The sequence below is a fragment of the Stegodyphus dumicola genome, chromosome 4 (genome assembly GCF_044657685.1).
Source record: "Stegodyphus dumicola isolate Sdum_Otavi_A_Nest chromosome 4, ASM4465768v1".
In the NCBI taxonomy this organism is placed as follows: Eukaryota; Metazoa; Arthropoda; class Arachnida; order Araneae; family Eresidae; genus Stegodyphus; species Stegodyphus dumicola.
In genome coordinates, this window is record NC_140771.1 from 57,114,365 (window position 1) to 57,132,285 (window position 17,921).

The 17,921-nt window shown below is 29.1% G+C and overlaps 1 protein-coding gene across 2 annotated transcripts in view; it reads left to right on the plus strand.

Moving 5' to 3' along the window:
- The window catches only part of LOC118194863 (DEP domain-containing protein 1A-like), a 103,422-nt gene that overhangs the window by 67,532 nt on the left and 17,969 nt on the right, over positions 1 to 17,921 (plus strand). For both annotated transcript variants that reach the window (XM_035366075.2, XM_085814933.1), the window contains exons 8-10: positions 10,352 to 11,125; positions 13,505 to 13,668; positions 17,601 to 17,756. In XM_035366075.2, the coding sequence (XP_035221966.1) occupies positions 10,352 to 11,125; positions 13,505 to 13,668; positions 17,601 to 17,756 (1,094 nt within the window). The remainder of the gene's footprint in view (positions 1 to 10,351; positions 11,126 to 13,504; positions 13,669 to 17,600; positions 17,757 to 17,921) is intronic.

Here is a 17,921-nt window from a genome sequence, read left to right on the forward strand (position 1 = left end):
ATCACTTAATATTTAATTTCAAAGTGACTACAAAATACGCAATAAAATTTGTAAACCTGAGTTCTATGTTTTAAATCAATTAATGCTATCGTTCATTTAAATGGCCTAAGAAAATGTCCTTCGGAAAAGCAAATAATTTATTTAAAGTGTTATTTAGTAATAATGAATTTAGTTACTGTTGTCAGTGAACTGTTTGCTACAGTTGTTTACTAAATTTAAATTTATGAAATGAATTTAGTAAACAAAAATGTAAATGAATGATAGCATTAATTGATTTAAAACATAGAATTGATGTTTACGAAACTTATTGCATGTTTTGTAGTCGCTTTGAAATGAAATATTAAAAGTGTTTTTCAGCCTTTAAGTCTTATGTAATTTTTGAATAGAATTTTTTTTTTTTCCATTTACTAGTGCATTTAAATTTTCCAGTTATATATATTCCATATTGCTGTAAATAACTAAAAGGCAGATATGTAAGAATATGATATAAAAATGACATTTTACCTTTTAATCATAGCAGGCAGAAAGTTTTTGCATAGATTTATATAAAAAATATGAGATTAAAATAAGTACATTTTACGGAAAAGGTAACTGGAGATTTATGCAAATTTTTTACCAAAAAATGTGCGTTTATACACAGTAAAGTGGAGAAGACATCGGATTAAATTTTTACCAGTCATTCGCATATGCAAAGAAAACATAGGGAAGATTTAGGTCAATTACTATCAAATATATACGTTTTTGTACCGTAAAATACGGGAAATATATATGTTAATTTCTATCAAATATATACGTTTTTGTACCGTAAAATACAGTAAATATATACGTTAATTTCTATCAAATATATACGTTTTTGTACCGTAAAATACGGGGAATATCTACCTTAATTTTTACCTAATATATACGTTTATATACAGTAAAAAATCGGGGAAATTTACGTAAATTTTTACTAAATATATACGCACACGTGAAGCAAAAAATTGAGATTTACGTATATGCGATAAATATACGTAAATTTTTACTAAAAATATACATAAATCCCTGAAATTTACGTATATTATACGTAAAATTTGCGAATGAACAGCAGTCTTTCGCATAAATATACCTAAATTTTACGTAAAATTTACGTATAGTATAACGTAAAAATATACGTAAATAAATAGTAATTGCCACTGGACGCTTTTTATGATATTTTTACGTTCAACTTGAATGTTTTTTATACGAAAGGCCATTCGTAAATTGCACGTAATTTTCTCGTGCAATTTACGAATGCATGCTGCCTGGGTAATTCCTTACTAAACGTAGTATTTTATCTCGATGTACTCCGTCTTTGATATGATTTAAATCAAGTTCCTTGTCATTATAATTCACTTCCGATAGTGAAGAAAGTGACAGAGATGTTATTGAAAACGAAAATATTTCGATTCACGAATTAGTCGGTACTCTCGACACAGCAATTATAGGACTTGAACAGTGGAACTTTGTAACTAAACAAGAAATTATGTCTGTTTAATAGAATTAAAGAGAAAGTATTATCACATGAAACAGAGCAAATTAAACAACTTACATTGAAAGAAATGTTTAATAAAGTAAACAAATAAATAATTAGCTTTTTCTTTTTGTAAATTTTGATACCCTTTAGATCATAATTGCTCTTTATTTCATAAATTACGTTTTGATATTTTTAATTTTATAATTTCTGCATGCCATCTTACCAGATTTAAACTGATGATCTATAATCCGGAAAAATCGATAATCCGGAATCGCCGAAGTCCCGACGAGTCCGAATTAACGACTTTTGACTGTATAGTGAATTTTAAAGAGTGCATTTATTCTATTGTGGTTTATGCACTATCGACGAAGTAGATTTAATTCAATCCAATAAGTTTAAATGAAATGCAAGAAAAAATGCATATAATTTAATATTCTGTACAAGGAATTCGTGGTGTACACATCAGATTTTTTTTTGGGGGGGGGTATGCTTTATGCATGTGCATTTGATTTTTCCTTCCATTATAAAACATGTGGAGATTTTCACTTAAAAACTCCGATTCTTAATTTCACTTAGGCACTAAATAAAATACCTCGTTATGAAAAACAATCATGTCAGCATAAATTTGTGAGATTAATAATTTGGCTCCGTAGCTGAGTGTATATCCGCTAAGTATATGTGGGAGTTTATTTATTCAGAACTCAGATTAGTTTTAAGCATGTGCAAGAAATAAACATAGGTATAGTAAATAACTAAACTAATACAATTCAGGCTTAATTCAGTATGCAATAGGAGCAAGACAAAATTTAGTGAAACCACTTGGCTTTCATTGCCAATCTTGTGATACACAGCCAGTAATCTATAACAGACGCTATTAAGCTATGCTAAAATTATACTTACTGATAAGGCATTTCATTTCAATGTAGCGGACTGTGCTGCTCCCTAATCTTCTAGTTTGATCCAGCTTATTATTTTTTCAGACTGCTATTATTACGGCAATTTTATAAAAACTAAGCTTGAACTTTCGATTATGTCGAAAAGAGTTTCCAATTCTGGAGCTGCCAAAGGATCTACAAAGCGAAACCATGTTTCGATGTCCATGAAACGAAAAGTGGAATTGCAAAAAATGGATAAAGGCATATCCGTCTCAAAATGATGCAAAGAGTATGGCATTGGAAAGTCAACTGTATATGACATAAGAAAAAAGTAAAAGGAACTTTTTGAATTTTTTGTGGAAGCAACGTAAACAACCTACATTGAAAGAAATATTTAATAAAGTAAACAAATAAATATTAAGCCTTTTTTTTTTTTTTTTAATTTTTATACCCTTTAGATCATAATTGTTCTTTATTTCATAAATTACGATTTCATATTTTTAATTGTATAATTTCTGCATGCCATCTTACCAGATTTAAATAGATGATCTAATATCCAGAAAAATCCCAAATCCAGAATTGCCGAAGTTCTGATGAGTCCGGATTTCAGACTTTGTACTGTATTTACATATATTTTCGAGTTTGCAGTTTAGTTGCATGCGAGTTTGCAGCACTTACCAACATGTCTTTATTCTTTGGATGTTCTAACAACACTGTTTGACAGTTGTAGATGACACTCTGGTAGTTTTCAGGGTGTGACAACCAATTTTAAACTGCATGCAGTAAGAAAGTGATTCATGATTAAGAAGATAGGCATAGATTTGTGAACAAAACTAAAAATTCTTTTGGAAGTAGACTGAGATGTGCTGAAGAAAAATACAATTGCTGAAAAGTATGGAATTGCGAAATCTATCATTTTCAAAATACTTAAAAAATTTGGAAAAATTCTTTATGCTGCTGCATCAGTTTTCAGGAACAAATCTAAGCAACTTTGCAGTGCTAAGTGTGAAGATGTCAAAACTTTACTTCTAGAATGGTTCACTCATACGTGTGCTTCCAATGTACCTTTAAAGTGGATCTTTAATTCTAAAGCAAAAGCAAACAAGATCGCAGAAATTTTCGACATTCAATATTTCAGTTGTTCCACTGGTTGGCTGTATTGCTCGCAAAACGGACACTACATTTTATCATCAGTGATTTGTAGTGAGGCAAATAAAGTTAATGAGAAAGAACAAACAGCTGGTTGCATGAATTTGACCAAGCGAGAGGGAAGTATCCTTGTGTGATATCTACAATATGAATGAAAATGCATTTTTGTACAATCTTCCCAAGTCACACCTTCACAATAAAAGGTGGCAGATGTCATAATGGAGCATGCAGTACACAGTGTTTAACCCTTTGCAGCAGTGTGTCCGGTCTGGACACACCTAAAAATTTCCTTCTGTATGCACAGAAAAATTCTATGAAAAAGGATTTATAGGTTACAATAGGTTTCTCTGAACCTTCTTTATTTATAGTAGATTGAAGCTGAACACAAACCATTCCATATATTTTAGCCATGTTTAGTTTTTTAAGACCCTCATTTTTCAAAGAAATCTTCCAGATTTTTTTAGGGTATAAAAGGAATTGTTTTAAAAGAAATTTCTATGTTATTTTTTTACTGTATGCTAATCTCCTTATTCTATATTAGTTTTAAACTTTTACCTTGAAATTTTGCCTAAAATCAAACGGCGAACCCTAGGTGTGCCCAGAACGGGCTCACCTATAATCTAGGACAACTGAGAGTCTGTATTCTTTGTTTCTCCGCATCTCATCGGTCAGTTCATTGACAACAATGCTCGTTTCAGCACTCTTTTGAAGTTCTATTCAATCAGTGTGCCCACTTTGGGCTCACAGAATTAAACGATAAATGCTATCTTCACAAAATTTTACTTGTGTACTCCTCTAGGCCTAATTAGACTGCCTACCTCTTTTTTTTTTTTTTTTTTATTTTAATCAAAACTCTAACTTTAAAAGGTAGCATGCCAGAAAGGGTTAACTGTTGTCTTTGGGTATAATGTAGATGGCAGAAATAAACACCATCCTTGGGTGCTCTGTAAGTCCGAGAAACTGTGTTTTAAAAGGTCTAGAAAAAAAAATTCAATGAAAAGGTTGAATGAGGTAAAGTTGTACTTTACCTCACATGCAGCGCTACCATAAGAAAGCTTGGATCGACAGTGTGACATTTCATAATTGCCTTCTTCATTTTAATAATAAAATGGTGACTCAAAATAGGTATGTTCTTATGACATTGGGCAGGTGTACAGTGCTCATAACATACATGATCTGATTTTAATCAATGTAAGGGTTCACTTTTTCCCCAAAATGCAACAGTCATCTTCAGCCTTTTCATCAAGGCATTATTGCAGTTATGAAGAGATCTTATCTCAAGTGATTTGTGAGAGTTGCTCTTTGCACTTCTGAAAGGAAGATGGAAATGCCTACTTGGAGTGTGCTTGATGTAATAAAACCTATCACCTCAAGATTTTTGTCATCACAACACATGCAGAATTGTGTTAACAGAGCCTGGGGACACAAAGACACTAATCTTGTTAATGTGTTAGATGGTTACAATGATATCATATCACTTAATGAATGGAATAATTGTTCATTTTGAGGAGTTTGTTAGTGCAGATGATATTGCCATCTGTGCTGAAGAGGAAGCTGAAGTACAAGCAGTTATGTTTGAGCTGCAAGAAATGTTATCAGAAGAAAATGTTACACACCTTGGGCAGCATAGAATATTTTGCAGCAAAATCTGAATTTCTCGCTAGTTTAGTGAAGTGGTTTTGGGCCGCTAGTTTCTCAGTTAGTCATAAAGTTACCATGTGTTTGCAGGAACAGGAATTTTTCACCAAAAAATTATCTGTGCATGCAGTTTTTTCAAGTTACAGTACAATAATTAATGTAGTACTGTAGTGTCACAATGTACTGTGGTGTCAAAATATAATAATTAATGTAGTACTGTGATGACATGCATATTATATTGTAACTATGTACTGTAAATAGTTAATATGGAAGAAAAATTATTTCCAAAATGGAATTTGAGTCCACAGTCAGCATGCACTTTTTTAACACAAACTCTTTAATTTTTCAGTTCATTGAGATTCATGTTAATGAGGCTGTACTGTATTTTCATTTCATTTCATTTACATCAAAATTAAAAGAAAAATTAATGCTGTTTTTTCTATTATGTTTTATTGATAATTTTGATTGCCTTTGTATTAATGTATTCAAAAGTTTTATCTGGATTATGTTTTGTATTATATTGTTGATTCTATTAAATCCTGAAATCTTTAAAATTCAATATCTGCAAATATTTCTGTCTGATGTCCAGGACTTTTGTATTAAAATGCAGTACTGTACGAGTTCTTTATCCTGAGTATATTTCCAATCTCAAAACTGCACTTTATACGTAAACTGCAAAAGCAAACTTCAGGCATAAGCAAACACATCATTCATCTATTGCACTGAAAACCCCATCTACTACATATGATTTCTGTATTTCAAATCTGAGTGATCTGAATTTAACTAACACTAGTATTGATGTTAATGAACTAACATGAAGACAAATCAATATCTTTAATGTACATCACTTTTTATTCTTTGCTAAAATTAAGAAAGAACAAAATTAAAAACTGCATATGAGATAAAATCTAAGGTATTTTTCCATGCACTTCATGTATATTAAAGTTGCAAAGTTATTCCTGAATTACTTTTTGCTTCTTGAAATGCAAAATGTCTATGCTTTATTTTATTCAAATCTGAAAGGAAGAAAAAATTTTTCACTTTGAAAGCTTCAAATGAGATCTAACAAGTCAAAAATAATTTATTATTAAAATTTTTTAAAAATTAAAATAATATGAAAAATTGATGAATATGAAAAGTTATATGATATTTTTTATGTAATATACATAAATACTGTCTACTGATGCCAACTCTTAAACCTAAATTTTTACTGTTGAAGAAAATTAGAACTCGCAAGGAATTTAAATTTAAAAGCTTCCTCAGGCATCAAGAAAGAAAAGTTTTTAATTTCTTATTAGTCCTTTATAATATAATTTTATATTTATTAGTCCTTTATAATCCTTTATGGAAAAAATACAGCATTACGTTATTTTATTGATTTAAAGATAAAATATATGACTATATGTGATTTGCACTTTTTTCATTATATTAGATAATCAGAAAAAAAAAAAATTACATTCATTTCATTTTTATTTTATGTACACTGCGCAAAAAAAAAGGAAATGGGACAGTTCTGCATCTCCCGTTCTACTGGGCCGATTGACGAAATTCAAATTGCGTTCTTCATGTCTCGAAAGTGCGACTTAGGATATATATTAGATTTATGTATAGCACTATTCTAACATAGGTATTTTGACACAAAATTGGACTTTTTATGAAATAGCATACCAATTTTTTTACATATTTTGATTCTACGACTCAAATTATGCCTAAATATTAAATTTTGTAAAATTTGGAGCAAAATTTATGGAGAAATTCAACAATTTACGTTGCTGCTTTTTTTTTTTTCAGTTTGCACCAAGAACTGCTTAATTACGGCAACCTATTTTAATATCCCTTTTTACATCGTACGTGAGAGGGGAAAAAGTGACAATCATTCCTTCTTTCAAATAATGTTCTTTATATTATATTTTTAATTATAATTGTTATTATTTTAAGTAATTTTTTCTTTTTTGAATTTCATTTTAATTGGTTAAGTTGCATGATTTATTTCAAATAACTGTTTTAAAAATTTCTATTTACCCATTCGAACTGTGTAATTTAAATAAAACGTGCATTGGTTACTTTTTTCAAATAGTTTAAATTTTTAGACTTTTATTGTAATTGTTTGTGTTGCATTGTCTCTTCAGATAATTGTTTTAAAATTTTCTATTTATTCATTCTAACTGAGCATTTTAAATATATTTATTAATATAAATTTTCCAAATTTTGATTTTATTTATTTGAATTGCGTTTCTTTCGGAAGAATACTTTGTGACCCAGACTGTGATGCATTTGAAAACTACATATATTAAAAGAGAAAATACAGTAAAGCACAGTTAACATGCCTTTCAATGTTCCGTTCAGAAAAGATATATAAATGAGAGAGATGTATCACTGACATTTTAACTTAGGATAACTTGCATACATTGCTTTAAACAGTTTTATCATTGTGCCCATTACTTTACAAAATTTGATCATCCTACACTTAGTTTCTAAAAATGTTATTCATATTTTAGTCAAATATTTTATTTTTGAAATCACAAGAATCAAATATCATAAGATAAAAAAAGTTTTAAATTAAAAAAAAGTACTAAATTTTATGCAAAAATTTCTTTTTTCTTTTTAATTGCTTGCTCTTTTTCTTCAGGCATTCTGCTAGTATGTTAAAAAGCATCCAACTTTTCGAAACATCTTGGTGATTCTGACATTCATTTTAAATAAAGTTATCACTTTCCATTTCATAAAGGCCCACGAACGGCTGAGTGGTAAAGTCGCTGAACACTGGTAGTTCGCTCCAGGGTTCGAATCCCAGCAAGTGGAACTGGTTGCATGGGCATTTTCATGGTTTTTCTCATATGTAATGTAAATGCCAGCTGGCTTCCCTTAGAAAGTTCTTCACGAAGGCATCCTTTCTTTTAGGCAGATAACCCTGCTTTGTCGTAATTTAATAATCCAATTCAATCCATGTCATCAGTATATGGTCAGGTCCTTTATCAGTCTTTAGAAGCTAAGCATTTTGAAGGTATGAGATGAAAAACAAGACTGGTTTCATCAAGAGGGAAAAGGTCTTTAGATGATATCCATACATGGTTTAGAGACATCAGGACTTTTTGGAAGCAGGAGACTTAAAAAATGAGCAATGCCCTCACCTGGAATTGAACCACGGACCTCTCGAATACGTGCTGAGCATGCAGACCATTTCACCACGAAGGCACGCTAAGAAGGTGGGCATAATACCTTATAACGTCACTGGATAAATTCCTGAATCTTCAAATAATTCGACTGAGAAATCATGGGATGTTCCGTTTATGATATGATATGACGTTCTATGACGTAATTTAAATTTATACAGCCACATAGTCGAAAACCAATCGCTCCTAAATTTAATTTTCAATCATGTTATTTTTGTCTTCTCCGTTAGTACTAACTCAATTGTTGCTATTTGCTGGTGTGCATGTCCAAGTGTTTTTTTCTTTCTCCCCCCAACTTCCTTGAAGTGCATTCCCCTTTAAATTTTTGCTTTTCCCCCCTTAATTTCCTTCTTTATTTCTACATTTGTTTTCAGTGCTGACACAAGAAAATTAAGATTTTTCGATTGTTATACTTTCATAAATTTTGCATTCTTGTCAATTTTTTTAAAATAGCTGTGCATTTCAGCTGAAGATAGCTTTTCATTTTATAGACATTTTAACTATAAATAAAGTTTAAAGCAAAGTCCAAAGGATAAATATTTGAATTAAAAATTTTTGTTAAATGAGAAAGAAATAAACCACTCTAGCAGCGCTTTTCATGTAGCACTGAGTAGCCAGATTCTTATATCGAGTGCAAACAATTTAAATCATATTATTTAGAGTTTTAAAGCCTAATAATTTCTATATTACAGAATATGTTTTTTATATAATCTACAACACCAAAGAAAATTACTACTTAAAAAACTCTTTCTAAGTGAATTAATGTAAAATTTACATTTATATGTATTTATTTAAAGCTGGGACATGACCCAAACTTTCAACGTCCTGTTTGCTAAAAAACATTATGAAAATAAACATTAATGAACTTTTTCAGTTTTAGGAAATTCAATTTAAATGAAGTTAAAGTAAAGTAGCAGACGATAACACGGCAAAGGTAAAAATTTACTTAGTAAAGGTAAATTTTGTTAAAAAACAAAAGAAGAAAGAAAGAAATTTAAAAAAAAAGTTAGAAATTTGAATAATATCATCTGTAATTAAAAAAATAGCTTTTCATATAGTAGTAATAAATATTTATTACGCATCATTGAGGGAAAAAATTTCATATAATTTATTCTCCATAAAAATTTATTTGAAATTTAAAGTTAAAAATAGCTGTGGCTTTTCACTGTAACAAAATCTATAAACCACATTTGGCATTATTATCGCTAGAAAAAAAGATGCCAAATTTCAAAACGTGAAAATATGTAAATTCATGAATATCTTAGAAAATTTTGAATAAGAAACTCTAATTTTTTGCAGGTATACTTATAAATACACCTACTTTAAGATGATGGTAAACATTTTATAGGTTACAATTCAAAATTTTTTTGAAAAATTTATACAAATTATTTAAAAATAAATCATAAAAAATGGGTGAATTTTACTGGGAATGAACTTAAATTTCGAAATGCGAAAGGGAGAATGAAAAACGTTTCATAAAAAAGAGATATTAATAAATATATACCATATTCAATTAACATTGAGGAGCTAAAATTTTGAGAGCTAATGTTTTAAAAACTACTTATGCGATTTTTACAAAACGTGGCAGTTTGGCATAATTTGAGTCGTAGAATCGAAATATGTAAAAAAATTGGTATGCTATTTCAGAAAAAATCCGTTTTTGTGTCAAAATACCTATGTTAGAATAGCACTATATATAAATCAAATGTACATCCTAAGTCGCGCTTTCGAGACATGAAGAACGCAATTTGAATTTTGTCAATAGGCCCAGTAGAACAGGAGATATAGAACTGCTGCCTTTTTTTTTTTTCATACAGTGCAAATTTCTCAAAAATGAAAGTATATTTCTTAAAAATTAAAATATTTTGTATAATATTTTATTTTACTTTTACAGCATGTATGTATATATTTTATATGATTTAAATGATAATGTTGTTATGATAATATAATTATTTTGAAATTTTTGTTTTTAAAGTTAAAAATATTATGTATACTAATTTTTCCCCTCGCCTTTTAATTCTCAGGTCATTTTATGCAAAGTCCTTTTGAGAATTCAAATAATGAATTTTCATACACTGAAGGAAGATCAAATTCATCTGCACCTGATGTGAAGACATCTACACCTGTGTATAATAATGATTCTGTAGCTGTGCATTCTGAGACAGAAAACTTTTCTGTACGAGAAAATTATGAAGGTAGACTGCTGCTTGACGATCCCAAAGCAATGTGGGATTATCCATCTGTTTATTTTGAAACAGATTTTGAAACCATAAATCCAGTAACTAGAATGATACCTGATAATCACATTTTTAAAGCAAGGAACACTTGCAATCAGATTCATGGAAGTGCTGAATCAATCAGCACAATCAGTGTTTGTAGTCAGCAACAGTTCCATACACCAGTCAGGTCATGGAATTCTGAATTAAATTTACAAGATGATAAAACACCTCTTGTTTCTCAGAATTCGTTACTCTCATCAAGCAAAAAAATATCTTCATTTAAAAGTCTCAACTCTTCAAAACAAAGTCGCACAGTTCACAGATATTCATATTCATCATGTGTGTATTCGAATGCGAACAATGACTTAAATACCTCAAGCTCAAGTTCAAAAACAATTATTGCAACTGATGAAGCTGTTGAATCTAATAACGGCAAATTTCCTGAAAGTGAATCAAATAAATGTTTGGAATCTCACATAGAAAATTCATTGCAGGCTAATAATTCTAACTGTATTTCTAGTCATTCAGTTCATTCATCTCAAAATCAAAATTTATGTGCTAGTTCAGGATATATGGAAGGTAAGATTTTTTTCTTTTTAAATTTACCAATTAAAAGTTAAAACTTGTTTTGTTACATATAAAGAAACCTTGTTAACCCTTCAGTTGTTATAGTTTATCTGGAATATTCTTTTTTATATTTAAAAAAAATTGAGAAGAGTAACCATGCCAATTAAAGGTTTAAGGAGAGTAATCATGGTTTAGAATATTTTGATCTTCATAATTTACTTCAGATGTTTATCCACATTATAAGAATACAGGTCTCTCTTTCAGAAATTATCTTAAAAAAAGGTGTTTGTACACTAGAGGCTATTATTATTTAATTTAGTGGCTCTAAAAGTGCGAGTTGGGAGACGATTTTTGACCCCTAATTTCTTCCATTTCTAACTAATTCCACAAGCTCATGTGTGTTTGGCAATAAATAAAAACTGTTAAAACTTGGAATACATTAAAAAGAACATATACAAAAATGGTAATGTTGCTTGACTGAAGGTCTGTTGTGAGCAGAGTTGCATAAAGAATGGTTATTTGCATGGTTACCACAGTTTGACACATTCTGAAAATTTGGTGACTTATAATATGTAAGAATATATATAATATGTAAGAATATATATAATATGTAAGAACCTAATTGTTAATTACACTGTACTTCATTTATTAATTATATTATCTATTTTTATTATTTCTGTACTATTTTACTTTTTTCCCCTGGATTTCTTTCTCTTCTCTTTTTTCCTCCTCAGATTAGCTGGGCATATATAAATTACAGTGAATTACAAATTTATGCAGGTAGATTGTGATGCTAAAAGATTTAGGAAACATTTTTCTAAAGGAATATTTATATTTACTCTTAGAGCAGTGCTAATTTAAGGTTTGTTATATTTAAAAATATTTATTACAGTAATACGTCTAGTCGTGGGTATCTCTTATAGGTTACCACTTCTGAAAATGGCTAATATTCCTTTAAATAAATATTATAAATTATATAAATATTATATTACAAACAAATAGTATTACTCTTTTCTTTGGCGAAATCTTCATGATTGAGAACCCATGATCAAGAAGGCATGTGAGATGACTGGATTTCAGTAACTTCTATTATGAATTATTTAAGGAAAGACTGGTTATCTTTAATGAATTTTACCAGATTTATAAATGCTTCCATGTAAATTACATATAAACAAGATACAAAATATATTATTAAAGTAAATTACATGCTATTTTATTTTCATTTTAACTTACCATGTATAGGTTTCTGTGATAGAAATGCAAATTTAGCAATTATTTTCAAATTTTTATCTTATCTGACAAAATCTTTATAGTGAAATTTTTTATTTTAGCTTATGTGTTTATTGTAATGTAGAAATGTGTTTTTTTAAAATGTGTTAACTGCATCTAAAATTAAAATGGTTTTAGTTTTAAATTGCAGCAAATCATTTGCCAGATATTTTTATCTCTCTCTTTTGCTGAGTTTTATATGATGATGTTTTATATGATCGAGTTTTATTTGATGAGTTTTATATGATGAGTATAAGATTACATATTTGCCTGTTATGTAAGGATCAGTGTAAGTATTGTCAGTATAAGGATGTGTAAGGATTCTACCATTTTAATGAGATTGATCCACATATTTAATATTTATATATGACTATTGAATTGCTTATGTGGGCCATTATTAAGATGCTAATTTTTTTAAATATTATTTTAATTGTGTACTAAAAGTAATCTGTTTTAATTTATTGAACTATTAGGAAAATATAAGCATTCATTTCCAGTATCTTGTTAAGTAACATACTATTCATTAGTCAATCAGTCCATTTATTTATTTTTTCCAAGTTATCGAATTTAGCTAGAACTTAACAAGCACAGTAAAGTTTACTAAGTAGTTTTAATAACATTCTTTGATTTATATTTGTTTAATTGCTAATTGAATCAATAAAATTCTCAAGTTGATGATCCCCCCCCACCTCAGTTTGAAGGTTCATTATAAAATTGGAGTTATTTATGTATATTATATATTTAATTTATGTTCAAAATGGATTTTTTGAAATTAAAACCTACAAGTTGAAAATTTTTTCTAAAATGTTTAAAATTTAATAATTTGAAATGAATTTTTATCATATGTATTTTATTTTATCAAGAAAGAATATTAAAAAGATTTAGTTAAGAATAAATTTATTAAAAGTGAAATAAAATAAAATCCTTGGTAAAATTATATTTGATTTTACTTCATTTCATGTGAATCTTATATTTATTATTAAATCTAAAACGATTGTTAATGTATTTTAGAAAATATTTGTTTTGCAGAGCATAAATCATCGTATCATTCTATTCAGATACTTTGTGTGTATATTTATCATTAAACATTTTAAGTTTCACAAAATTATTTTTGTGTTTTAGAAAAAATATATCCTGAAGAACTTAAGTCATGCTTTCAGTTGATACTGCTATTCTTACTACCTCCAAACAGAAGACAACTTCATTTATTACTTCGTGTAATAAGTAAAATACTGAAAAATGGCAAATTGATTTTTGCAGATTTGAAGTGTTCCATGAGGGAATATGTAAGTTAATTTTAGAAATTTGATATACAGGATGAGCAAAACATCTTTCCTTAATTAAAAATTTATTGCACAAAAAACAATGATATTTGGATATATATATATCGTATTTTTTAAACATGGTAACCACAGTAAGTAAATATTTTTTTATGAAAAAATTTACTAACATTACAACTGTGTTAGTAAATTTTAACATGTGCTTCTTTGTAGTTTGTTGGAGGTAAAGTTGGAGGCTTACTTCTTGAAAAGTCGCAATTACTACCAGTTTCTTTACAACCTTTTGGAGTAAATTATAGAACTCTTAACATGTGGAGAATAGCATCCATGTGAACTTTTAAATTGCTGTTGATGGCCAGTTTACCGTATTTGATGGCATATAAGACACACTTTTTTTCCTAAATTTGGTCTCAAAAAAGTTACCTGGGTCTTATATGTGAAGGACACAGGTTAACTTTCAATACCGAATGCTATTTTTAGCCCGGATAAAGGTGTAGACACACATAACGTTTTCTACATCTGCCATAATTATTATGCCCATGCGTGAAATATCTGTCGCCCCAAAGCTCGAAGCTGAAGTCGAAGTTCAAACAGGTTCGACGGTCACATTACGTCTATGGAGCCTTTTCTTCTTTGCATAGACTTTCTTTGACTCAGCCGACACACGTGTCGGGACTGTACTACTCTGTATAAATGTGTCGGTGCTTGAAACTATTTGTTTTAAAAAAAATACTCTGGAAATTATGACTACAGGAAACAAGAGATTAAGCTATACTATTCAGTATAAACTAGGAGTGTTAAACTATGCCAAAGTGCATGGAAACAGAGCAGCAGCAAGGCATTTCGGTTCACCACCTACCGAAAAAATTATACGTACTTGGAGACTGCAGGAAGATCAACTGAAGACTGCTAAAAAACAAAAACATAACCTTCGATGGCCAGCTCCATCTTGGCCTGAACTTGAAAATGCCGTAAAAATGTGGGTGATAGATAAGAAGAAATCTGGGATAAGTGTTTCAACTAAAATGATAATCAATGAGGCCAAAAGATTTGCAGAAAAACATGGGAATCAGAACTTTTCAGGGTCTGAGGGCTGGTGTTACAGGTTCATGAAAAGGCAATGCTTATCAATGTGCACAAAAACAACTATTGCACAGAAAATGCCAGCAGATTATGAAGAAAAAATACTAGCATTTCATTACGAAATGTGAGAACTAAAAGAAACCACATTTTAAGTTATTGTGGTACCGCGCTGTCACGCGGGCTATTGAAACTTTTTTCCCTTGTGTGTGGCCTTCTAAATAAGGGTGCATCTTATATGCCTTCAAATACCGTAGTTTTATGATACCACAAAATACGCTTTCTTTCATCTATGCAATTCTCTTACTAACTATTCCTTAGTGCCATCAACTACATGGTAAAAATGCTGTAACATTAGGATTACATAATCATAAAATTTGTGCATTTCTATTTTCCATAATTATTTCATGTAAGATTTTTGTAATCAGGGAAAGCCCTTTTGCTCATCATATACTTTTAGTAAATACTTACAGTACAGCATAATCCAAAGTTGATAATTTTTTTAACTTATATAGCTTAATGCATAATGATGTAATCAGCATAAAAATGTATAAAATCACTAGAATGTTCTTAAAGAATTTTAATATGCTTAAAACCACACCAGTGACACTGTACCTATAAAATATATTTGTACATTCTATCATTGGTATTTAGTGGACTGTATCCTGTAGACTTGCTGTCATACATCTTCAGTAGAATTTAAAGAAATCTCAAAGCATTATCTTGAGCAAAATTCATTTATTTTCTTCTTAGAGATGTCACACAGGCTGAAGAATGGCGACTTGCCAGACGCGACAAAAAACTTGAATTCTTCCTTGCTGTACCATAGCACACCTCCGAAAAGATCCTAATCTACGCCATTGGAACTTCAGTAACTACCAACTGAAGTTGCAACACTAAAAAAACATAACTAATTTGCATTTGTGCCACTCCTCAACTCAGTAAAAAGTTTGCATAGCATCCAAAAAAAAAAAAAAAAAAAAAAAAAAAAAAACTCATCATAAGTACTAAACATAGCAGCCATCAAAATTAAACAATGCATGAATATGAGCTGAGGTATACAAACACAAGAAACGGCATTTTTATAAGAATCATTGATAAATTCCACTGTATAGTATATTATATCTTGCATTTACTTGGCCATCTGCTTTTTTTCTCCCAAGAAACAAAACATCAAATGATGATGAAAAAAAAGCATAGATAAATAAATTCGAATTTTCTTCAAAAGATTTCATGGTGAATAAAAATAAAATGTGAAAAAAAGTGTGCTAATAAAATTTAGTGGTTTATTTTTATTTTATTTATTTATTTTTTAATGCTGTACAAATCAAAAAAAAGCATACTTGAGGTTTATTACCAAAAGTATGGATTGTCAGGGGCCTTTGTCATAAAACGAGTGAGAGATTTTTGAAAACAACTAAACTTTGATGGAGGTAATTACAGATAATTTGACAGAGAGTTTAATAATGTATATAAGTTGTTTGAATGAATATTCATTGCAATAGTACATAAGAGTGCCATTAAAGTTATATTATCAAAAAAAAAAAAAAAAAATTCTTGGTACCAAACAGACTGCTTCAAAGAAAATGTATGCCAGGGTTATAATTAAATACATTATCTTTTTATGTAGCCAGTAATGTAGTGAGATTGATCTCTCTATATTTATGACTTCAGGTACCCTCATAATAATAACACCTTCACCACCAACAACACTCACACTTTTGGATGTAGAATTTCTATAACCATTCACACTAATAATGAGATTTTAACCGAAAATTTTGAATAAATGATTGGAATAATGATCTATCATGCATGAATATCCCAGAATTAAATGCTTGTTTTTCTTATAAATTAGGGCTGACATGTTAAAACAGCAGCACAATATTGACTTTTGGTATTGATAATTCAAAATCAATCATGTACTCAAGATTCGTCATCTGATGAGTGTAATGGGCATAAAAAATGTACAGAATAAAATTCCTCAGAAATCCCCCCATTAATTTTACATATATTTGCTTTAATTGCATACTATATATTGTAAATTCAATAAAGTATAGTTTTTCTTAAGTTTGGTATTGATTTTTAACATTAAAATTTGACACTTTTACATTAATGGATTTTGGTACATATAGTATCAATTAAAATATTGAATTAATAAGCATTGAAAGAATAAATAAACATTGAAATATGGCTTTAACAGATTTTTGAAAGGGAAATATGAACTAGTTAATTTTTTGAAAAAAGTAGTAGGAAACTTTGAAAAATGGATTTAATGCAGTTCCTAATTCACAAAACCATTTTATGGAGCTGTTCATAAAATTCAAATGTTTTTGAATTTCATATTGTGATGACTTATAATTATGTTGTCTACTATTAAAGAACTTGGGCTTATGTTGTTTTAATAAATTAAATTTTAAGTTGTTAATTTTCAGATAAACTCTGAGCTGTTCATATAGTTTTAACTAATGCCACTTCCAAAAAATATCTTGCAGAAGAGAGGAACTGTTTCAAAAGATTTGATACTTATTAAAAATGTATTTTGTGTTTTCATCTTACATATTAGGGCCTAAATGAAAGTACTGAATTTCATTTGATAAATATTAAATAGTTTCATCTTATGGAGGAATAAATAGTAAAGTTAAAAGCATAAAAGTTTATTTTTGTAAGTCCTAACAATACTTCTTTTTACTGAGAAAGAAACCAGTTTTGAATTACTACATCATTTTTGTGTTCTCGGTTCTCTCAGCTTTTGCCTCTAGATGTAATACTTAAATACTAATTTTTTAAATTTCTATTTACAAGTAATGTTGCAAATGAATTGAATTTTTGCAAAAATTTTTTTTTTTTTTTTTTTTTAGCTTTTGGAAACATTTCTACCAGCTATAGTGCAATGTGAAAAGAATCAAAAAGTTATTTATGAAATGGTGTCTTTCCTCTTGGATAACTGCGAAGCATTATTACAACCACCAAGTGACCTCAAAAATGAAGTTGAAGAAATGTCTCAGTTACGAAGGGTAATATATTTAAATTTTATTGTATTTTCAAGGCATTATTTTAAACTTTTCTTCTTCTTTCTGCTTTTCATTGCTTTTACTATGCCCGCTTTCAATTTTTTTATATTTATTTAAAAATTTGTAATTGCCTTCATATTTAAGAAATATTTTACCTAAATTTGAAAT